Source organism: Rutilus rutilus (genome assembly GCF_951802725.1).
Source record: "Rutilus rutilus genome assembly, chromosome: 19".
Classification (NCBI taxonomy): Eukaryota; Metazoa; Chordata; class Actinopteri; order Cypriniformes; family Leuciscidae; genus Rutilus; species Rutilus rutilus.
Window position 1 is genome coordinate 33,249,394 of NC_140232.1, and position 25,705 is coordinate 33,275,098.

The 25,705-nt window shown below is 39.4% G+C and overlaps 1 protein-coding gene across 1 annotated transcript in view; it reads right to left on the reverse strand.

Annotated features, from left to right (window-relative positions):
• The window catches only part of crb2b (crumbs cell polarity complex component 2b), a 38,666-nt gene extending 16,105 nt beyond the window's left edge, over window positions 1-22,561 (reverse strand). The window contains exons 1-6 of the mRNA XM_084388602.1: window positions 22,216-22,561; window positions 11,655-12,350; window positions 9,970-10,165; window positions 8,968-9,107; window positions 3,607-3,789; window positions 3,420-3,533 (exon numbers count right to left, since the gene is read on the reverse strand). Coding sequence (XP_084244728.1) covers window positions 3,420-3,533; window positions 3,607-3,789; window positions 8,968-9,107; window positions 9,970-10,165; window positions 11,655-12,350; window positions 22,216-22,282 — 1,396 coding nt within the window. The 5' untranslated portion in view covers window positions 22,283-22,561. The remainder of the gene's footprint in view (window positions 1-3,419; window positions 3,534-3,606; window positions 3,790-8,967; window positions 9,108-9,969; window positions 10,166-11,654; window positions 12,351-22,215) is intronic.
• Between the last annotated feature and the right edge of the window lie 3,144 nt (window positions 22,562-25,705).

Genomic DNA, 25,705 nt, shown 5'->3' on the forward strand with positions numbered 1-25,705 from the left:
ATAATAATAGCAATACTATAAAAATGAATACTTTTACTATTGTAATAATTTACTGTAAAATGTTTAAAAAATATATTTAAGCAATATAATATAAGAATATACTTAGTTTTATTTTTGTTGTTGATAATAATATTACATAAAATATACAATACTAATATAAAAAAATGTAAAATGTACTAATATTATGGCTAACACTTTTTGAAATACGCAACACATATATTTATTTAATTAAATGTATATTCGCAATAATCCATATCATGATTCCGGTTTTATTTTGATGAATTGCGCAGCCCTACGCAACACTCTTTTTATGTGAGGATTTTAGAGATCCTGTGATTAAGAAAGTGACAAATGAAGAAAACATAAGACTTCATTTGAGTGAAAGCCAACAAACCAAAAAAATGCAACTGACAATGTGAATCTTAAGCAGAAAAGTAATCAATTACTAACAGCACAGTGAGATAAAAACAAATAAATTACTTTTAACTGCATTTACTTTAAGCCTTTTAGTAATGTAATCCTGGTAAAAGGATTGGCATTCCGGCATATGGTTGGAACGGTTGCTTCTACTTAACTGAAGTTTATTTAGTGTGTTTAATTTACTGTTAACTACCGCTGTGAATAATAATACAGCACCTGTGAATATGACCAAACTACACCAGCACACAACAAGAGAGCTCTGTTACTGAGCAACCATTATAATCAATGTCAGTGCAAACTGTAAAGAGTTGTTTGTAATACATTTTGCATATGTGATTACGGATAAGCTGCTTGGAAACAATGTGTATTGTGAAAAGCACTATACAAAGAAACTGACTTCATAACTCAATTCGAGCACGTGTTATGCAGAATGCAAAAAGTTGCACTACAGTTAAATTTATCATGCATATATATATACAGTATATGAGGGGGGAAAAAAACAAGTTAATATACTGAAACCAACAATGTTTGCAATACCACAATACTGAATTTGAAGAGTAAACTAGAACAATACAATCCTATAGAGGACATACAGTAGTTTTTACAGTAGGTTTCCAGTACAAATATCTAAATTCTTAAATCAAGATACATTTACTTGAGATGTTTTTCTCTTGTTTTCAGAGAAATTTAATACAAAGGGAAAATAAGTTTATTTTTCTGACCCCACTTGCAGAAATATCTAAAATTCTTAAATAAAGACATGCAAAATAACATAAAATAAGAGGCTTGTTTTCTGGAGAAATTCTTCTAAAGAAAAAATCCACTTAATTCAGAGGAAAAACAAGTTTATTTTTCTGACCCCATTTAAAAAAAAAACACATTAAACATAAACTTACTTATTTATGATACATATTTTTCAGAAAACAAGACTTCTCATCATGTGTCACTGTACATATTTGAGCAAATCACTCGTTGCGTTGAACAGGAGTGTCTTTATTTGTGCTTTTCAATTAATAACTATGTGCCTGAAAATCCAGAACACATTCTACAGGTTATGTATGATATTCATGATAAATTGATTTTCAAAGGAAGGAACCAGTCGCTCTTCATGGACAGGAGAATCCCGAGTTTTCTGCAGGTTATTTCCACATGAGTTCCAGAACGCTCCGACACTTTACCTGTCAGGAGAAGCATCCCACTGCAAATGACTTTCACTATCAGTCCTCTCATCCCGGCGGAGTCACTCTCCTCCTGACGCGAGTGACCGTTTCCAATGTTTTCTTCCTACTTCTCCCGGTGCTCCTTTCTTTCCAGCGTCTTTTTATTTTTCCCTTTTGCACAAACGCACACCCACGGTGGACGGAGCTCTCGGTGCCGAGCGTCCCGGAGCGAGTGCGAGGGATGAGTGATAATAATCCACAGATTCCCTCCCTTCCCAGCTGGCTCCCATCAGTGCTGACATCAGGAATGTTTCTGCCAACTCATTACTGGAGATGTGGGTTGAGTCTGTGTCTGTACGGGAAGGTTTCAGGAAGCCTGGAACGCACTACACCACTTTTAAACGCTATACGCATTATATACAGCACTGGCCAAAAGTGACTCGACAAGCTATCAGGGTTGAATTGAGAAAATGATCGCTGGAAATGAACTAAACTAAACTAGACGACTGAAATCCGGCATCCTGAAGTTATTAGTCCAAGCTGTGGGTGTTTGTTGGTCTTTCAGGATCATCTGTCTTAAGCAGCTCTCCTGTAAGCGTCTCACCTCACTTCACACTAAAACACTATTACAACAGGATTTGTTTTCTTAAAGTTGGAGCATGTCTATGATTTTGTGCACAGATTCAAAACAGGCCTATATCGAAATTATCGAAATATCGCAAATGTATATATCGCGATATATGCAATAACTGGGGTCAAGAACAAAAGACAAAGAGAAAACCACTCACTGCTCTCGGCTGAATAACTTTTGTAGCTTTAATAAGAATCAGTATATATTTAATTCATACAGTGAAAACTAAGCAGTGTTTTATTTTGCTACAGTAAAACACTGATGTTCACTTTCAGAAGCTGTAGGGATGTTTTCTTGTCACAAAAAGAATGTGAAACACATGTAGGTTATATCATTTGAAAGTCCAGCTTTTAATGTTGTTTATATGTCTATGTGTTGTTTTTAATACGCTTTAAGACAAAGCATGTGTAAATTCATAAGTCGACACCATTGCTGAGTATTTCCTCCTTAAAACTGCAGTGAACCAAAGACAGTCTCAAACACACGCTTTGAAATCGCTGGTGTTTCTGACGTCACAAACTACCTTGTAACCAATCAGATCAACGTGTGATCGTCAACCAGTGGATCTCTGAGCTGAGTGAGTGAGTGGAGGCGGGGCTCATTTGCATATTCATAGAACCACGCATTCTAAATGAGGCAAGGGTGTCAAGTTACATTCAAGCTATATGAAAGCATGAAGAATTCATTTTTTTCAAGGAAAAAACGTTTAAATATGTCATTTTTGTGATCAAAGATGAGTTTTAAGTGATACAATTTTTGACTACAGGGAGACTTTAAGTGTAAAGACATTTGTTATCTTCAGTCATTTTGCTTCTCAAGTAAATGTATCTTGATTTAAGGATGTTTAGATATTTGTACTGGAAAACAAGAGAAAAATACAGAGGTAGAAAATGTAAAGTTTACCGAGTCAGAAAAGCCACTCATGCGGAGCTGGTTACGCGATGCAATAGTCAAAATGCATTAGTTTGAAAATCATGCATTATGATAAAAGAGTCTTGAGGTCATTTGAGGTGAACAAATACGTCTTTGTGAATCGATGATCTGCACCTTATTGTGCGAAAAGAAAAGAAATAAAAATGTTTTAATGGCACTAGTGTTCATTTCTGCTGGAAACTGCAGTGAATTGTGTGTATAGGTACATTTTTTGAGAAAAGCCTATGTTTTGCATTTAGAAAAGGATAGGGGTCATACGGAGCAGACGTACACACCTGTGAACCCCGGCGGACACCAGCACTGAAACGCATTGACGAGATCTTTACAGGTTCCTCGGTTTTCACACGGTGCCGACTCACATTCGTTGATGTTCACTGAACAGTTTTCACCTGAGAAACAGAGACGCTGCGGTTACTGATGCGGTTCGATGCTCCGTGAGCAGAGGTCAGCGGTGTTTCTCACCAGTGAACCCAGTGGGACAGTGGCACAGGTATCCAGACGCGTTCTCGAAGCTGAAGTCCTGGTCCAGTTCAGGCAGAACTCTGTAGTGTCTCGAGTCGGAGCGCTGGAAACATTCACCGCCATTCACACACGGCCTGGCGTCACACTCGTCCACGTCGACCTCACAGTTCTTGCCTTCATAGCCTGAAATACAGAACAGAAGAAACTCGAGGATAACTCACTTTATACTTCATATTTTCAATTAGCTTTTATTTGATATTTTAGTAGTGCTGTCAAGTTTGTAAATATATACAAGTGTGTGAGATGCGATTAATCGCAATTAATTGATTTGACAGCACACATTTTTTAGTGTTCATGCTAAGTTTAGTTTCATTATGTGCTTCCGTCATTTTATTTATTTATTTATTTATTTTATAATATTGCTATTTAGGTCTAATTTATTTTTATTTCAATTTTATTATTTTTTTATATCCAGTTGATCATTTTAGTGCTTCAACTTAAACTTATTACAGTTTTTTGCCAAGACAAAAAAAAAATTTTTTAGTTTAGTTTAAGTTTTCCAACTAATATTGATAGGCCTATTTTTTTTTTATTTCAGCTTTATTTCACAGAAATGTTTAACAGAAATGTTTTTAATAGATTTAGTTAAGAAAAATAACCGATTTCATTCTTCCACTAAAAATCCCAAGCTGATTAATAGACAATTACGAGCAAATTTTTGTATTATTATTATTATATGAGGGACGTTAGTGAATAGAAAATATATCAAAACAAATATCTAATGCAATGCAGTAGGCTATAAATACAGTCAAAATACGTTATAGGTACATACGGTTTTGCAGCTCAGGGATTTTATACTGAACTAAAACTGAAACTAAAACCATAAAATAAAAAAAATAAAAACATTTTCATTACTTGAAATAAACACACACACACACACACACACACACACACACAGAAAAATACACAACAAAGTTACAAAACTTTAACTGTACATTAAATATAAATATATAAAATAAAAACTGATTCAAAATATGATTTAAACCTATAATAGTATCTCAATGGTCCTAAAATAACACTGGCTGCAGCATTAAAACATCTCATTTGTTGACAGTGAAGCTAGTCGTGATTTAGCAGATGCTTTAATCCGAAGCGACTTTCACACTTGGATCAGCCAGAGGTGAAGAGCAATGGTGACAGTTCACGGATCAAGCCTTCCCAGATCTTTAACCTCTAAGCCCTATTAAGCAGCATTTATAAGAGCATTCGTGTGCTTCTGCTTCATTGGCGAGGGGAAATGTAACTGTTAATAAGTTTAAAGAAAGATTAAAAAGTTGGGTGAGGTTAGAAGCTCTGTGGAGAAGATTATGACTTGAACAGATGGACTGACACAAAACACTTTACCCTATTTTTATGGAATTTAAGTCACAGTTTTTATAATCTGAATCCACTATAGTTTGTCTGTTTTATACTTTTTTCCAAAATACTATTAAATGTAAAGGATTTGTTGTGGAGTGAGGAAATAAAACACAAGTTTATAGAGTTTATAATGTTTTTAAACCAGTATTTTATATCATTTTTAAATGTTTAAAATGTAAAAAAATATATAATTTCAAATAAAATAATAAAATGTGACTTATCTGTTTAATATAATATTATATAATATTATATAATATAAAATATAGTGTAAAATAAATTAATAAAATGTGACTTATCGGTTTTCTTATCAATCAACAATGCAATTTTGACATGATGCGACTTTTATGGACAATACATCTACTTCAATAAAAACATTCCTTTGATATACTGTATACACACAATACACTCACCAGACACTTTATTAGGTCACCTGTTCAACTGGACGTTAACAAATATCTAATCAGCCAATCGTATGGCAGCAACTCAACTCAATGTAGATGTAGACATGATCAAGACGATCTGCTGAGCAACTGAGCATCAGGTGATTTAAGTGACTTTGAACATGTCGTGGTTGTTAGTGTATCTGAACACACGACACACCAAACCTTGAAGCAGAAGAGCATCTCTGAACACACGACACACCAAACCTTGAAGCAGAAGAGCATCTCTGAACACACAACACACCAAACCTTGAAGCAGAAGAGCTTCTCTGAACACACAACTCACCAAACCTGGAAGCAGAAGAGCATCTCTGAACACTCAACACACCAAACCTTGAAGCAGAAGAGCATCTCTGAACACACGACACACCAAACCTTGAAGCAGAAGAGCATCTCTGAACACACAACACACCAAACCTTGAAGCAGAAGAGCATCTCTGAACACTCAACACACCAAACCTTGAAGCAGAAGAGCATCTCTGAACACTCAACACACCAAACCTTGAAGCAGAAGAGCATCTCTGAACACACAACTCACCAAACCTTGAAGCAGAAGAGCATCTCTGAACACACAACACACCAAACCTTGAAGCAGAAGAGCTTCTCTGAACACACAACACACCAAACCTTGAAGCAGAAGAGCATCTCTGAACACACAACACACCAAACCTTGAAGCAGAAGAGCATCTCTGAACACACAACACACCAAACCTTGAAGCAGAAGAGCTTCTCTGAACACACAACACACCAAACCTTGAAGCAGAAGAGCTTCTCTGAACACACAACTCACCAAACCTTGAAGCAGAAGAGCTTCTCTGAACACACAACACACAACACACCAAACCTTGAAGCAGAAGAGCTTCTCTGAACACACAACACACCAAACCTTGAAGCAGAAGAGCTTCTCTGAACACACAACACACAACACACCAAACCTTGAAGCAGAAGAGCTTCTCTGAACACACAACACACCAAACCTTGAAGCAGAAGAGCTTCTCTGAACACACAACACACCAAACCTTGAAGCAGAAGAGCTTCTCTGAACACACAACTCACCAAACCTTGAAGCAGAAGAGCTTCTCTGAACACACAACACACCAAACCTTGAAGCAGAAGAGCTTCTCTGAACACACAACACACCAAACCTTGAAGCAGAAGAGCTTCTCTGAACACACAACTCACCAAACCTTGAAGCAGAAGAGCTTCTCTGAACACACAACACACAACACACCAAACCTTGAAGCAGAAGAGCTTCTCTGAACACACAACTCACCAATCCTTGAAGCAGAAGAGCTTCTCTGAACACACGACACACCAAACCTTGAAGCAGAAGAGCTTCTCTGAACACACAACACACCAAACCTTGAAGCAGAAGAGCTTCTCTGAACACACAACACACCAAACCTTGAAGCAGAAGAGCATCTCTGAACACTCAACACACCAAACCTTGAAGCAGAAGAGCATCTCTGAACACACAACACACCAAACCTTGAAGCAGAAGAGCTTCTCTGAACACTCAACACACCAAACCTTGAAGCAGAAGAGCTTCTCTGAACACACAACACACCAAACCTTGAAGCAGAAGAGCTTCTCTGAACACACAACACACCAAACCTTGAAGCAGAAGAGCTTCTCTGAACACACAACACACCAAACCTTGAAGCAGAAGAGCTTCTCTGAACACTCAACACACCAAACCTTGAAGCAGAAGAGCATCTCTGAACACACAACACACCAAACCTGGAAGCAGAAGAGCATCTCTGAACACACAACACACCAAACCTGGAAGCAGAAGAGCTTCTCTGAACACACAACACACCAAACCTCGAAGCAGAAGAGCTTCTCTGAACACACAACACACCAATCCTCGAAGCAGAAGAGCATCTCTGAACACACGACACACCAATCCTCGAAGCAGAAGAGCTTCTCTGAACACACGACACACCAAACCTTGAAGCAGAAGAGCATCTCTGAACACTCAACACACCAAACCTTGAAGCAGAAGAGCATCTCTGAACACTCAACACACCAAACCTTGAAGCAGAAGAGCATCTCTGAACACTCAACACACCAAACCTCGAAGCAGAAGAGCATCTCTGAACACACAACACACCAATCCTCGAAGCAGAAGAGCATCTCTGAACACTCAACACACCAAACCTTGAAGCAGAAGAGCATCTCTGAACACTCAACACACCAAACCTTGAAGCAGAAGAGCTTCTCTGAACACTCAACACACCAAACCTTGAAGCAGAAGAGCTTCTCTGAACACACAACACACCAAACCTTGAAGCAGAAGAGCATCTCTGAACACACAACACACCAAACCTTGAAGCAGAAGAGCTTCTCTGAACACACAACACACCAAACCTTGAAGCAGAAGAGCTTCTCTGAACACACAACACACCAAACCTTGAAGCAGAAGAGCTTCTCTGAACACTCAACACACCAAACCTTGAAGCAGAAGAGCTTCTCTGAACACACAACACACCAAACCTTGAAGCAGAAGAGCTTCTCTGAACACACAACACACCAAACCTTGAAGCAGAAGAGCTTCTCTGAACACTCAACACACCAAACCTTGAAGCAGAAGAGCATCTCTGAACACACAACACACCAAACCTTGAAGCAGAAGAGCATCTCTGAACACACAACACACCAAACCTTGAAGCAGAAGAGCTTCTCTGAACACACAACACACCAAACCTTGAAGCAGAAGAGCTTCTCTGAACACTCAACACACCAAACCTTGAGGCAGAAGAGCTTCTCTGAACACACAACACACCAAACCTTGAAGCAGAAGAGCATCTCTGAACACTCAACACACCAAACCTTGAAGCAGAAGAGCATCTCTGAACACACAACACACCAATCCTCGAAGCAGAAGAGCATCTCTGAACACTCAACACACCAAACCTTGAAGCAGAAGAGCATCTCTGAACACTCAACACACCAAACCTTGAAGCAGAAGAGCTTCTCTGAACACTCAACACACCAAACCTTGAAGCAGAAGAGCTTCTCTGAACACACAACACACCAAACCTTGAAGCAGAAGAGCATCTCTGAACACACAACACACCAAACCTTGAAGCAGAAGAGCTTCTCTGAACACACAACACACCAAACCTTGAAGCAGAAGAGCTTCTCTGAACACACAACACACCAAACCTTGAAGCAGAAGAGCTTCTCTGAACACTCAACACACCAAACCTTGAAGCAGAAGAGCTTCTCTGAACACTCAACACACCAAACCTTGAAGCAGAAGAGCTCCAGCAGCAGAAGAAACACAAATAGTATTTATTCAATGCTAATGTCCATTTAGATCTTATGGTTCTCTTTGCAATTGCATACATGTTTCTCTAGGTGGCAGTGTGGTGTAAGAGATCATCACTCATATCATCACACTATAATGCTTGAATTGATTAGAAACAAAATGAGCCTTTGAATGCATGAATAAACACAATAAAGTTATGATGAATAGGTTGAATTATAGACTGGTTACCTGGCCAGCAGAGGCAGGAATACTGGTTAACTCCTTCCTGGCAGGTGGCAGCGTGCAGACACGGGTCAGACACACACTCGGGGATGTCTTCTTCACAGAAAGAGCCCATAAATCCAGTACCACTGCAGTCACACTCATAGCTGTAATGCAAAGCACAGTCTGATGTGTGAAGAAATGAACTGTGGTTTGAAATGTTTTAAAGGACAAACATCATTTCTGTTCACATAGTGTTTTAGTGTTTACAGTTTAATGATGTACAAAAGCTGTTAAACTCATTCCATGTAGCTAAAACCTGCTTTAATGCTTTAATATTTCCGCCTTAAATACTTCACAATACATATGGAATACGGTAACAGTACTTAAGCAAACTGCATTTATTTTTATTTGAAAACTTTTAATGTCCCCCTGTAGTCAATAGTTTTATCTCTTAAAACTCATCTTTGATCACCAAAATGACATATTTAAAAGTTTTTTCCTTAAAATAGCTTGAAAGTAATACGACACCCTTGCCTCATTTAGTATACGTGGTTCTATGAATATGCAAATGAGCCCCGCCTCCACTCACTCACTCAGCTCAGAGATCCACTGGTTGACGATCACACGTTGATCTGATTGGTTACAAGGTTTGTGACGTCAGAAACACCAGCATTTTCAAAGCGTGTTTTTGAGACTGTCTTTGGTTCACTGCAGTTTTAAGGAGAAAATACTCAACAATGGTGTCGACTTATGAACTTACACATGGTTTGTCTTAACGCAGATTAAAAACACCACATAGACACATAAACAACATTAAAAGCTTGATTTCACCACAGGGGGACTGTTTATATATCTTTGTGGTGTTTTTAATATGCGTTAAGACAAACCATGTGCAAATTCATCAGTTAAGCGAGTGGATCAGGTCGTCACTGATCGAGTGGAGGCGGGGACTCATTTGCATATTTATTGTTCCTGTAGAACTCAACCAATCAGATGACAAACCTCAGATTGATCAAATACACTCACCTGTTCACCATATCCACACACGTCCCTCCATGTTGGCAGGGTGAACTGCCACACTCGTTGATGTTCAGCTCACAGTTGATGCCCTCGTATCCCAGCACACACGCACAGGTGTACAGACCCACGTGATCATGACAGGTGGCGCCGTTCTTACAGGGATCCTCGTCACATTCATCAATGTCCACTTCACAGTTCACTCCTACAACACACACACATGCAGACTGTGTTTCCAATTTAACATCAACAGAGTTTTTAAACATTGTTTTAGGACATTGTAATGGTGCAGTATGAAAACGATAATCATTCAGTACCATGGTATACACTAGTACCAGCTTGACTGAACTTTTTTCATGATCTTTATTTAATATCTTTTTAGATGCCGTTCAAAAAATTGCTTAAATGTCTGAAATTGTTTTTGTAGACAAATATAAATTGTCTATAAATAGAATTCTTTATACATCTACTCTTTAGAAAAATTATATAAATAAATAAATAAACAAATAAATATATAATAAACTAGTTAAATAATTCAATTTAAATAAATTGATAGAGAGAGCATCCAAAGAAAATCAAATATAAGATTTTTTACATAATTATTATAAATAAATAAATAAATACATTTTATTTGCAGTGAAGTCGGCTGAGAGAATGTCTTAAAAAAGTCAAATATAGAATATTATAAAATAATTATTATAATTAACTAACTAAATAAATATTTGCATCAAAGTTGGCTGAGAGAATGTTCAAAAGAAACTCAAATATAAGAATATTATAAAACAATTATTATAAATTAATAAATAAATATTTGGAGTGCATTCGGCTGAAAGAATGTCCAAAGAAACTCAAATATAAGAATATTATAAAACAATTATTATAAATTAATAAATAAATATTTGGAGTGCATTCAGCTGAAAGAATGTCCAAAGAAACTCAAGTATAAAAATATTTCTAAATAATTATAAATAAATAAACAACTATTAGCAGTAAAGTCGGCAAAGAGAATGTCCAAAGAAACTCAAATATATAAATGTTTTATTTGTTCAAGATTTTTTGGTCAATAACATAACTTCACGTCTTCATGAATATTTTTTACATATTTTAAAATAATAATAAAGAATGAGCAGACTCTTCTATGGTGTAATGCTTATAAGATAATAAAATACGCTTTAGTTTATTCCAGAATCTCATGTATTGTGACCATCTTATTTTGTAATCGAAAGTTTTGTTTATGGTCTTCATGATTGTAAATGTGTTCTTTGTTGCAAAAAAAAAAAAAAGTTTTTGACTGGAAGTGTATATTAAAGTAGATTAGCACTGTACCCAGCAAGCAATTTTGCGTTTAAAAGACGTCTAATAGCCGAGACGTCAAGAAACAAGGCAAAATTTGGGCTGTCAGTGAAAATTGAATAGACGTGTAAACCACAGACCAAGAATAGACTAGTCATCAGTTAGATAAAGAAATGAAATGAGTGAAGAAATGAAACCAAACACCTTGTAATCACTGTTTACTTTGCTTACATGATGGAATATCAAACATCTCACAAGTTATATTTTGGCATAAACGACATGTAACCAAATTCAAGGTTATTTTGTCTAGAAGTGAGTTACTCACAGCCGGACTGTATCGGGTCTATAGTTAACCGAGACGGATAGTGCTTGCTAGCCACAGTATGTTTGACAGTCCTTACCTGTAAACCCAAAAAAACATTCGCAGATGTAGCGGTCCTTCCCGTTGATGCACGTCCCGTTGTTCTCACAGGGTTGGGATGCGCACTCGTTGATGTCAATGTCACAGTGGTAACCTTGAAAACCAGGTACACAGAAGCAGTGATACACACCAGGACCGTCCTGACAGATGGCTCCGTTCCTGCAGGGCTGCGACACACACTCGTCGACGTCTTCCTCACAGTGTTGACCCCTGAACCCCGCGGGACACTGGCACTCGTACCCGTTCGGCGCCCACACACAGGTGGCGTTGTTGTGGCACGGGTCATCGGCACAGTCTCGCACCCTCGTCCTGCAGTCCTCCCCGCTGTATCCGCTGGGACAGTGACACGAGTATCCGTTAACCTCATCCACACAGAAGCTCTTGACCCCCGGACAGGGGCTACTCTCACATTCATCGATGTCCAGGGTGCAGTTGAGTCCTTCGAACCCGTCGGGACACACACAGGTGTAGTTCTCCGTTCCTAAAGTGCCTTTGCACCCGGAGACACAGCCTGCATCTTCACACGGGTCGTATAAAAGCTCACAGTTTACACCTGCGTATAGAGGCGGAGAGCGAGGGCACACACACTTGTAGCCGTTCACAGTCGGCACACAGGTGCTGTTGTTCTGGCATGGAGAAGACACACACACTTCAGACGTGACCGTGCAGAACACACCTGCGGGTACAAACCACGATTTAGAATTAGTCATTAGGAGATGTTTCTATGCAAAGTTGACTTGCATACACACACTGCAGGGACTGCGACCCTAGAGAAAGCCGAGGTTAAAGGTCAAGTGTGTGAGGGTTTTTTATGGAATTCTTCACATTCCAGTTGTGCAAAGCAGGATTGTGCACTAATCAAGACTGTCCCAAAAAGTCCCAATTTAATTCTGAATCGAAATATCCAAATTTGCGAATAATTAAACTGTGCATGTTGATTCAGACAGAGATAGACAGACAGGCAGACAGATAATAGATAGATAGCGACGAGAATACTTTTTGTGCACAAAAATAACGATTTTATTCAACTCTTCATTTTCTTCTGTGTTTCTCTGAGTGAGTTCACGTAGTGTAACAGCGCTTCTGGGCAGGCTCACTATTGGCCGACGCTGGTCATGTGTGTGATGCGTGTGATGCTGGCCAATAGTGAGCCTAAGTACGTTCTGACGTACAACCCAGAAGCGCTGCGCTGTTACACTACGTGAACTCACTCAGAGAAACACAGAAGAAAATTAAGAGCTGAATAAAGTGATTGTGATCCACTGATTGTACCGTGGATGCGTAAATTTACTTCACATAATCTGCAAAAGTCGTTCACAGCCATGTTCACTCCGGTATTTCGCTCTATGGTTTAGTTTTTGCATCATACATGTGTTTACAGTGGAAGTTAGATGCGGCTGAGCATGCGCATAACACACGCCATAACCAACTGTTATGTGATTGGCTTACGGGAACCAATGATTTTAAACTTCAGACAAGCGCCTCCCCGCGAGAAAGAAAACGCTTTTCAATTATGCCATGCCAGACTCTGTCTACGAAGCAAAGCGAAGTAGCAGTGTTTGGTATTACCAGGCTAGATATCGATTGCATAGAAGCCTATGGAGGAGTGAGACAGCTCTCAGATTTAATCAAAAATATCTTAATTTTTGTTCTGAAGATGAGCGAAAGTCTTACGGGGTTGGAACAACATGAGGGAGAGTAATTACAGACAGAATTTTTGGATGAACTAACCCTTTAATGTCACCGAGATCTCAGATGAGAGCTGCAAGAGCCTTTAAAACGACATTCAGGACAAGTGTGTTGTGTGATAGCAGTCCTGAACACACACACATCGGGCTGGAAACTGCAGATTTAGACTGGGATTGAAGTGGGATAAAGGGGTTTTGGTCCTCACTAGCACCTCCACCGGCAGATGGGCGCGCGGCGTAACCGTCTTACACACTCGCACACACTGACTTAACCTCCACCAGATGCTCCGTCAATGGATTGTGTCAGCTTGACCGACCACCAGTCACCGAGACTAATCCGTCCTCACATACGTGATGCTAAATATACCTGTGTCAATCACAAAGCCTGCAAACCCTCAATAACTGCTCCATGCTGGTTACCGGTGACTACATTTGAGAAATCACTGCAAATGTCACACTTTTATGATTGTAGCTTACAATCTAGGATCTAGCTTAACCAGCAACAGGTTTCACCAGAAACACTGAACCAGTGAAGTTGTGCTTGTAAATAGAAAGGTTATGCAGGTCCATTAGCTAAACTAAACCAGTACTAATAAGCATAAACCATTTTTGTATCCCACTATTTGTATTTGTTATTTTGAGAATCAGTCAATTTTAGATTTATGGAATAGCCTAAATTAGTTCATGTTGGTTATTGCATTAGCTAGCACTACATTTGTTACAGTATTTATTAATCTTTGGTAACAATAGTCAATAAAAATACACTGTTAGTTCATATCAACTCTTTTGATTTTAATAATGTATTAGTAAATGCTGAAATGAACATTAACTAAGATTAATAAATGCTTTAAAAGTATTTATCATTGTTAGTTAATATAGTTAACTAATAATAAATGGAAGTATTTGTATAGACTGTGAAAAGATTTTGGAGTATTTATGGTGTATTTTGTGGTTGATTTATTACGGTTTCCTGATTGTAAATTTTGTAAAGCTCTTTATGTCTGTAATTTTAATATCTGCTTTTTACCATTTCCATATAACCTATAACATATAACTTATAAACGCAACACTTTGGTTTTTACCTCCATTTTTCATGAGCTGAACTCAAAGATCTAAGACTTTTTCTACAAAAGGCCTATTTCTCTCAAATGTTGTTCACAAATCTGTCTAAATCTGTGTTAGTGAGCACTTCTCCTTTGCACGAGATAATCCATCCACCTCACAGGTGTGGCATATCAAGATGCTGATTAGAAAGCATGATTATTGCACAGGTGTGCCTTAGGCTGGCCACAATAAAAGGCGACTCTAAAATGTGCAGTTTTACTGTACTGGGGGGGTCCGAAAACCAGTCAGGATCTGGTGTGACCATTTGCCTCACGCAGTGCAACACATCTCATTCGCATAGAGTTGATCAGGTTGTTGATTGTGGCTTGTGGAATGTTGGTCCACTCCTCTTCAATGGCTGTGCGAAGTTGCTGGATATTGGCAGGACCAGGAACACCCTGTCATATACGCTGATCCAGAGCATCCCAAACATGCTCAATGGGTGACGTGTCCAGTGAGTATGCTGGCCATGCAAGAACTGGGATGTTTTCAGCTTCCAGGAATTGTGTACAGATCCTTGCAACATGGGGCCGTGCATTATCATACTGCAACATGAGGTGATGGTCGTGGATGAATGGCACAACAATGGGCCTCAGGATCTCATCACGGTATCTCTGTGCATTCAAAATGCCATCATTAAAATGCACCTGTGTTCGTTGTCCATAACATACGCCTGCCCATACCATAACCCCACCGCCATCATGCGCCACACGATCCACAACGTTGACATCAGCAAACCGCTCACCCACACGACGCCATACGAGTCTGCCATCTGCCCTGTACAATGAAAACCGGGATTCATCTGTGAAGAGAACACCTCTCCAAAGTGCCAGACGCCATCGAATGTGAGCATTTGAGGACGACGAGCATGCAGATGAGCTTCCCTGAGACGGTTTCTGACAGTTTGTGCAAAAATTCTTTGGTTCAGACAATCTTGGAGGTGAAGATGCTGGATGTGGAGGTCCTGGGCTGGTGTGGTTACACATGGTTTCGGTTGTGAGGCCGGTTGGATGTACTGCCAAATTCTCTGAAACGCCTTTGGAGGCGGCTTATGGTAGAGAAATGAACATTCAATTCACGGGCAACGGCTCTGGTGGACATTCCTGCAGTCAGCATGCCAATTACACGCTCCCTCAAAACTTGCGACATCTGTGGCATTGTGCTGTGAGATAAAACTGCACATTTTAGAGAGGCCTTTTATTGTGGCTAGCCTAAGGCACACCTGTGCAATTTTGTTTAAGGATGTTTGGAAGTTGTTTTGCAGGAAAACAAGACAAAAATACTGAATAAGAAGTGAAGGACACATTTAAACATTAGTCTTTAAACGTAAGCCTTCACACTTTCAGTAAACAAGAGCAGAGAGAGAAACTGTGTCAAGAGGTCTAGTGACTGTGAATGACCTACAGTCTCCTCTAATCCAGGATCATCTGCTCTGAGAGAGAGAGAGAGAGAGAGAGAGAGAGAGGGAGAGAGAGGGGGGGAGGAGAGAGAGAGAGAGAGAGAGAGAGAGAGAGAGAGAGGGAGAGAGAGAGAGAGAGAGAGATGAGCTTTAGAAAGAGTCTTGAACACTGATCGTCAATAAAAAGAATAGATGTTGTTGTTGAAATAAAAGTGTAGATCTGAAGTCTAGACGGGGCAGGCAGAGCTTACAATGGGCTTCAGAAGCTTCACTTTACAATAAAGTCAAGTGAAAAACATCTCAGAGCAGCAGAAGAGTCCTCAAACTCCCTCAAAGAGACGTGTGGTATGAACCCTCAGGACAGAAGACTGTCTCAGACCCCCGTCCCGAGCAAAACCACTATAGATCCTTTAATAAACACATACCATTCACTATTATTTGCTTCTCTACAAGCCAGTGTGTCTAATCAGCAAACTCAACCTTTTACATGCATAAACTGGAAAAATTTGGATTAATCGCATCGAACATAAAAGTTTTGTATATATATATATATATATATTATATATATATATATATATGAACATACACACACACACACACATATATATATACATTTACAAACTTTTATGTCAGATTCTATTAATTGTGATTAACCGATTTGACAGCAATAGCTTTTTTGCTTAGTATTTTTATCTTGTCTTCCATTAAAAATACCACAAAAATCTTAAATCAAGATAAATTTACTTGACAAGCTAAATTACTGAAAAAAAAACATCAAAATTAAGTGAGTTTGTAATTAAAACAAGAAAAAATTGGAAAAACAATGTTATTTTTTTAACCTTGCAAACATATTTCCTTGTTATAAGCATAAACTCACTTTAATTTGAAACCCTTTTTTTTTTAGCAAACAAGACTTAATATCTTCAGTCATTTTGCTTCTCAAGTAAATGTATCTTGATTTAAGAATATTTTTTGTACTGGAAAGCAAAACAGAAACACTGAGTAAGAAAAATATTTTTTTACGGTTACTAAATTCTGTTCTGTCTGCGATCATCTTCATTTAAACTCTACAGCAGAGCAATAAAGAGCCATTAGAAAAGTAAAGTGTAAGTGACCCTAAAACTACAATCCACACAGATAACGGCACACTAACAGCCCTGAGCTTAAGTTTCCCCAAATCCTGTTTTGATGAAACTCTAAAGCGGCCGTAATGAACACACAGGTACAGTCTCTCGCTTAAAGGCATTTCATACACAGGCTGTTTCTGTCATGTTTTCTTTGTCATAGCCAGTCAAAAATATATTGCATATTTCAACCAACTGCTGTTATTACCAACTCCTGAACAAATGAGAATCAGATATGTGGCTCCATGTTCAACATTAAGAATCTTCAAAAGACATTCAAGTTATTTTTATGTAAAAATAAAGTTTTAAAGCAGTTTTACAGAAAATCATGATGTTAATGTTTATAATATCCTAATATCTTCACTGGAGCTGGGACAATAATATAGTTACATTTTACTACAAAATAAAAATCGGCCAGTTGAGAATGTAGTTTTGATTTGTTTGAGTTTACTGTAGGTATGCATATAGAGTTGTGCGATAATAGTTTACATTTGTGCAAAGATATAGATATATATAGTATATGAATAGAGTTTGTACGCAGGTGAAGCAGAATGAACTATCCGACTTTTAATATTATTTCAAATGTATTTTTGACGTGTTTCTAGAAGAAAATTAGGTCCCACTTTATATTAAGTGGCTTTAAGTACTATGTACTTACATTGAAATTAATCATTTGATACAATGGACTTATTGTGTACATACATGTTTTTACATTATACTTATACTTTGAAAATGCCTACATGTAATTACAGCTGTAATTAATTTAATTACATTTGTAATTACACTGTTGACCCGTCCCTTACACCTTAACCCAGCCTTAAACCCATCCATACCACACACACCTGTCCCTAACCTTACCTGTATCACACCTCAATAGCAGCGTGTGTTTTACAATACAATCTGAACACAATAAGTACATTGTACTTAAAGCCACTTGATATAAAGTGGGAACGAAAATTACATATTTGATCTGGTTTGTAAAGATAAAGGAATAATGTTTAAGGCAGTGCTGCTCCTGGACTTCATCAAACACTCATTCTGACTGGAGAAACACTACACAACACACATTAGTGTGTGTGACCCGACCCCCTCTGACATCTGTGTGTCCGACAGATGAAGATCTCCAGAGAGACGGAGGAATCCTGAGCCTGGTACAGACTCACACCAACAGCAGAGAGAGCAGGGAGGAGACACTCACACACACACTCTCTCACACACACACACACACACACACACACACACACACACACACACACACACACACACACACACACACACACACACACACACACACACACACTCCCTCACACTCTCTCTCCCTCACACACACACTCCCTCACACACTCTCTCTCTCTCTCTCTCTCTCTCTCTCTCACACACACACACACACACACACACACACACTCACACACTCTCACACACACACACACACACACACACACACACACACACACACACACACACACACACACACACACACACACTCCCTCACACTCTCTCTCCCTCACACACACACTCCCTCACACACTCTCTCTCTCTCTCTCTCTCTCTCTCACACACACACACACACACACACACACACACACACTCACACACTCTCACACACACACACACACACACACACACACACACACACACACACACTCACACACACACACACACACACACACACACACACACACACACACACACACACACACACACACACACACACTCACTCTCTCACACACACACACACACACACACACACACACACACACTCTCTCTCTCTCACACACACACACATACACACACACCCTCACACACTCTCTCTCTCACACACACACACACACACACACACACACACACTCCCTCACACTCTCTTTCTCTCACACACACACACACACACACACACACACACACACACACACACACACACACACACACACTCACACACTCTCTCACACTCTCTCTCTCTCACTCTCTCTCACATATACACACACACACACACAAACACTCTCACACACTCCCTCACACACTCTCTCTCTCTCTCTCTCACACACACACACACACACACACACACACACACACACACACACACACACACACTCTCAGACACTCTCACACACTCCCTCACACTCTCTCTCTCTCTCACACACTCCCTCACACACAATTTCTCACACTTTCTACACACACATACTCACTCTCTCTCTCTCTCTCTGTCTCTCTCACACACACACACACACACACACACACACACACACACACACACACACACACACACATATATACACACACACTCCCTCACACTTTCTATATATATATAAACTCCTCTAAACTGTGTTTGAGTCTCACTTCCTCCATCTGAGATAAGTGTCTCTGTGCTGTTCTGATGCAATTCCAGAATACATCCCTCTATACTGGAAAACACAAACCCTTTTCTGGAGATCATGGGTTTAATGTAACTAAATCCTTGGAAAACAACAATAACTCCCTGGAGAAAGAATTTTACATGTTGTTTTCAAACACAAACTAAGTTCCTCCAGTCATGGTCACGGCTTCATCACAGCTTAAAAATACATTCAGTCAAAACAACTGTGAGCTGCTATTCCACTTAAACACAAAGAGTGAAGTGGCAGCGCTCTCCAGCGGGGTTTCCATGGCGATGGTCAACTATGTCGCACATCTTGCCCTGCGCTTTCAATCTGCCCAAAAGTACCCAGAATTCAGGCTTCCCGCAAGTGCAGAAATAGGTCACGGCTTCATTAGGGTGGAGCTCCCGAAATCACTTGTGCTGAAACTCCCACCAGAACAATGAGAGACACACTCATCCGAACGGCATGATGACACACTACTGTTTCATTCATAAGCTAATGATGAACTGTGATAAACAGCTCATTAGTTGCAAGCATCAAGTTTACTATTGCTCAAGCTAACGGAGTGTGAATCATCCAGTCCTGAATGATTCCTCAAATCATGTGTGTTGTTGAGGAGAGTGTGCTGCTATTTTACTAAGTGATCAGATGCACTATTTTCACCTGCTGGACCAGAAAACAGGAAGAATCCCACAGATGCACATTAAAGGAAGAACAGCCTAGCAACACCCTAGCAACCACCACCAACACCCTATAAACCACCAAGCAACGCCCAAGCAACCACCCACAACATCCTAGAAACAGCACAGCAATGCCCTAGCAACCACCCACAACACCCTAGAAACAGCCTAACAACACCCTAGCAACCACCACCAAAAATCACCAAGCAACGGCCTAGAAACCACCCACAACATCCTAGAAACAGCACAGCAATGCCCTAGCAACCACCCACAACACCCTAGAAACAGCCTAGCGACACGCTAGCAACCACCACCAACACCCTATAAACCACCTAGCAACGCCCTAGCAACCACCACCAACACCCTAGAAACAGCCTAGCAATGCCCAACAACACCCTTTAAACCACCAAGCAATGCCCTAGCAACCACAAAGCAACACCCTAGCAATCACCCACAACATCCTAGAAACAGCCGAGCAATGCCCTAGCAACCAAGCAACACCCTAGCAATCACACACAACACCCTAGAAACAGCCTAGCAACGCCCTAGCAACCACCAACAACACCCTAGAAACAGCCTAGCAATGCCCAACAACACCCTATAAACCACCAAGCAATGCCCTAGCAACCACAAAGCAATACCCTAGCAATCATCCACAACACCCATAGAAACAGCCTAACAACGCCCTAGCAATCATCCACAACATCCTAGAAACACCCCAATGCTCAAGCAACCACCCACAACAACCTAGAAACAGCCTAACAACGCCCTAGCAGCCACCAACAACACCCTATAAACCACCAAGCAATGCCCTAGCAATCACCCACAACAACAACCTAGAAACAGCCTAGCAACACCCTAGCAATCAACATCAACACCTATAAATCACCTAGCAACACCCTACCAATGAACCAAAACACTTAGGCCCTATCAATAACCCAGAACACTAGTAACTGAAAAGTAAAACCCTGGCAACACCGGCGAAAAAGTTATTTGAAGTGCCAAGTTACTTTCAAAAGGTGAGCAAAGGTTGCCAGAATATTCATTTTTGAGTGAACGATCCCTTTCATCATTGTCATTTAGTAATCAGATCGCTTGAGTTTTTGAATCGAGATCACAATCTTTTAACGATTAGTCGCGCAGCTTTCCTTTACATTGACTCCAATTAAAGGATGCATTCGAGTTTACACCCAAACTCATGTTTTCATGCTAGTTTCCCCCTCAGGAGCCCAGCAGCAGCTGAAGGAGTGTGTGTGTGTGTGTGTGTGTGTGTGTGTGTGTGTTTGAGCGCAGTGTGTGTGTGTGTGTGTGTGTGTGTGTTTCTCTGATTCTCACTCATTCTGAAGGATCTGACGGCCAGCTGGCTGCACTCGTCCTCTACATGCGCTAATTCCCAATTACTGCACCTCTTCTCTTAGGACACCCCACCGCAGATGGTGCCACTCTCTCTCTCTCTCTCTCTCTCTCTCTCTCACACACACACACACACTCAGTAAACGCATCTGCTTACAGGACAAAACAACCTGTCAACTGCAGATGCTCAGCCTCATAATGCAGAACTCTTCACTGAGACACTTGTTGCATTGAATCCTTTAATTACAGGCTTTAGAGAATCCAAACAAAACATAGGCTATATATAAAGTCTAATAATAATATAATAATGTGTGTCACAACGGTGTCCATATTTATTGCTATATTTGTTTAATTCTTCTAAAAAAATGTATGGGCATGTTATACATAAACTGTTTTCTACTATGAACTCTATGCTACTGTACAAAAGTTCGGGGCAAAGGTGATACAAATTTCTATATGAATATATATTAAAATGTAATTTATTCCTGTGATCAAAGCTGAATTTTCAGCATCATTACTCCAGTCTTCATGATCCTTCAGAAATCATATTAATATGATGATTTGATGCTCAAGAAACATTTATGATTATTATCAATGTTGTGCTGCTTCATATTTTGTGGAAACCATGATTTTAAAAACTCATTTTTTTAGATAGAAAGTTCAAAGGAACGGCATTTATTTGAAATATAAATCTTCTGAAACTTATAAATGTCTTTAGTCTGTCACTTTTGATTAAAAAAAAAATCGAACTAGACCCTTCACACGGGTTTTTCATTACTCAAATGAGCTTTAGAAATAAGTCAAATATGAACTCATAATCATAAAGACGCGTCTCTTACCCAGCTTGAACATGAACGACAGCAGCACTGCTCTTTTATATCGTACATAAATCCGTCCAAACTCCATGTCCTGAAGTGATGCTTGACTTCCAGCCTCTAAACCTGCGGACACGTGTGGAAATATTCCCAGATCATCGTGTTTTCATCCTGAGGGAAACTCTGTGTGTTCTCTTGAGTCTCGTTCAGTTCAACTCCTTCACTCACTCACTCTCTCTCTCTCTGCGGGATGATGGAAAACACGGCGTGGAAGTTTATCCTTTATCCTGCTCCTATCAAACTCTCTTCTGCTGGATGGAGGAGCACAATCTGTCAAATCTTCATCTCTGTCGCTCCTCTCTCTGTGTGTGTGTGTCTCTCTCTCTCTCTCTCTCTCACTATGATTGTCACTGAAGAACTCCTCCCTCCCTCTCTCTCTCTACCTCTCTCTCTCTCTCTCCCTCTCTAGGAGCAGATGGTCATTACCTCTGACCACTTTTACATGACCTTCATAACAAATGAGTGTTAGTTTAAGCTAATTCCACTGTTAAACCTGACAGAAATGGGAAGAAAGAACATAGTAAATAGCCTAGAGAGGGAGTGAGAGAGAGAGAGAGAATGTTGCAATTGTTCACAATTTCTTTTAAATCATTATTTCGTCACTCAATATGAAATGCATGAAAGACGCATGAATAATAACAAAACTGCATGCATAATAATAATAATAATAATAATAATAATAATAATAATGAACAGAAAAAGTTGCTTAGTTTTAAATTAAGTAAACTTTTTAACCAAAATCTCAAATATTAAGAGCAGTGTTGCTATCATTAAGATGCTATTAATATTCTGAATTAGTTTTTTATTTGAATATTTTTATTTTAGTTCATTTTGTTGTTACTTTAATGTTTTATTTTTTAATTTATTTCAGTTTTAGTTATTTCAATCACTTTAAACTAAATAATCAGTGTATATATATATATATATACAGTATATGTATATTATTTTAAGTAAAAAAATTATGGCTTTAGTTTTAGTTAACTTTAATATCCCTCATTAAGAGTAAAAAAAAAAAAAACATTTGAACATGTAAAATAATGTATTTTTTTATATCTTCATCTACTAGATAAACCACTTATCTTTACTCAGTTAACATGCTAGTAATAGTCAAGTGACTTTTTTTTATTTATTTTTTACTTTTATTATTATTTTCACATACATTTAAAATATAGTTTAACAGCATAAACAAATATATATATGATGGAATATATATTGTGCAGATGATTGTGAACGCGGCTGCTGTCAGCTGTCTTTACTCTGATCGGCTCTGACATTAATACAGATCTGATCTCATAAACACTCACGCCGGTTCATGAACGACTTCTGCTGATGGTGTAAACACAGGTATCTTCATTCAACAACTCCAGTCTGCATTCCTGACGGGACACACATTAATCCCAGCGGGGTTTTCCTCTTCAGGATCCGTCTAAACGGCCTGGAAAAGTTCCAGACATTTTATTCAAATGAGGGAGATTAAGAGCTTTACTACACATTCTTGTGTAAGGTGTTTCACTTCAAATCAACCGGCTTGAAAGGTTGTAAAATGGACCCAATGTTTGTTCCTATACAGCATAAAAACCATATGAATTATGTTTAATTATGAGTCCTATAAGACTGTTAAGACTGAGGTCGCATTGCAAAACATCAGACCTGTCTCTGATTTAGGACCACATATGGAAGTGGAACAAATCAGAATCGAAAAGATCAGAATCCATGTGGTTTGTGCTGTTCACACTTATGAAAAATAAAAAATAATAATGAATAAACAGATCCGAGTTGCATATGAGCAAAAAATCTGATTCATGAAAACTGTTACTTTCTCCCCAGTCCACTTTCATTGAAGCTGCAATAATGCTGCATTATATAAAATTGGGGAGCATTAAATGATTAAATCTCATTTAATAGAATATATATATATACACTCACCTAAAGGATTATTAGGAACACCTGTTCAATTTCTCATTAATGCAATTATCTAATCAACCAATCACATGGCAGTTGCTTCAATGCATTTAGGGGTGTGGTCCTGGTCAAGACAATCTCCTGAACTCCAAACTGAATGTCAGAATGGGAAAGAAAGGTGATTTAAGCAATTTTGAGCGTGGCATGGTTGTTGGTGCCAGACGGGCCGGTCTGAGTATTTCACAATCTGCTCAGTTACTGGGATTTTCACGCACAACCATTTCTAGGGTTTACAAAGAATGGTGTGAAAAGGGAAAAACATCCAGTATGTGGCAGTCCTGTGGGTCGAAAATGCCTTGTTGATGCTAGAGGTCAGAGGAGAATGGGCCGACTGATTCAAGCTGATAGAAGAGCAACTTTGACTGAAATAACCACTCGTTACAACCGAGGTATGCAGCAAAGCATTTGTGAAGCCACAACACGCACAACCTTGAGGCGGATGGGCTACAACAGCAGAAGACCCCACCGGGTACCACTCATCTCCACTACAAATAGGAAAAAGAGGCTACAATTTGCACGAGCTCACCAAAATTGGACAGTTGAAGACTGGAAAAATGTTGCCTGGTCTGATGAGTCTCGATTTCTGTTGAGACATTCAGATGGTAGAGTCAGAATTTGGCGTAAACAGAATGAGAACATGGATCCATCATGCCTTGTTACCACTGTGCAGGCTGGTGGTGGTGGTGTAATGGTGTGGGGGATGTTTTCTTGGCACACTTTAGGCCCCTTAGTGCCAATTGGGCATCGTTTAAATGCCACGGCCTACCTGAGCATTGTTTCTGACCATGTCCATCCCTTTATGACCACCATGTACCCATCCTCTGATGGCTACTTCCAGCAGGATAATGCACCATGTCACAAAGCTCGAATCATTTCAAATTGGTTTCTTGAACATGACAATGAGTTCACTGTACTAAAATGGCTCCCACAGTCACCAGATCTCAACCCAATAGAGCATCTTTGGGATGTGGTGGAACGGGAGCTTCGTGCCCTGGATGTGCATCCCACAAATCTCCATCAACTGCAAGATGCTATCCTATCAATATGGGCCAACATTTCTAAAGAATGCTTTCAGCACCTTGTTGAATCAATGCCACGTAGAATTAAGGCAGTTCTGAAGGCGAAAGGGGGTCAAACACAGTATTAGTATGGTGTTCCTAATAATCCTTTAGGTGAGTGTATATATATAAGCATAATAAGGCCTCTTTAAGGAAGCAGTCCTGTGTGACTGGCAGGATGACGTGTGTTGGAAAAATCATCTGACTAATATCAGTATTATTACAGCATGAACTTTAATTAAAGGATAAAACAGCAGTCAGCAGATAATGAAGATGAGTGAAAACACACACACATACACACACACACACTTGACCGGATCACCGTTAGGAGTGACCACAGAAAGACTGCGATTGAGCCATCAGGATTTTATCATCCTCTTCTTCACATTTGACAGAATTAGATATCTTTCAGCTCATCAGCAACAATCACTCTG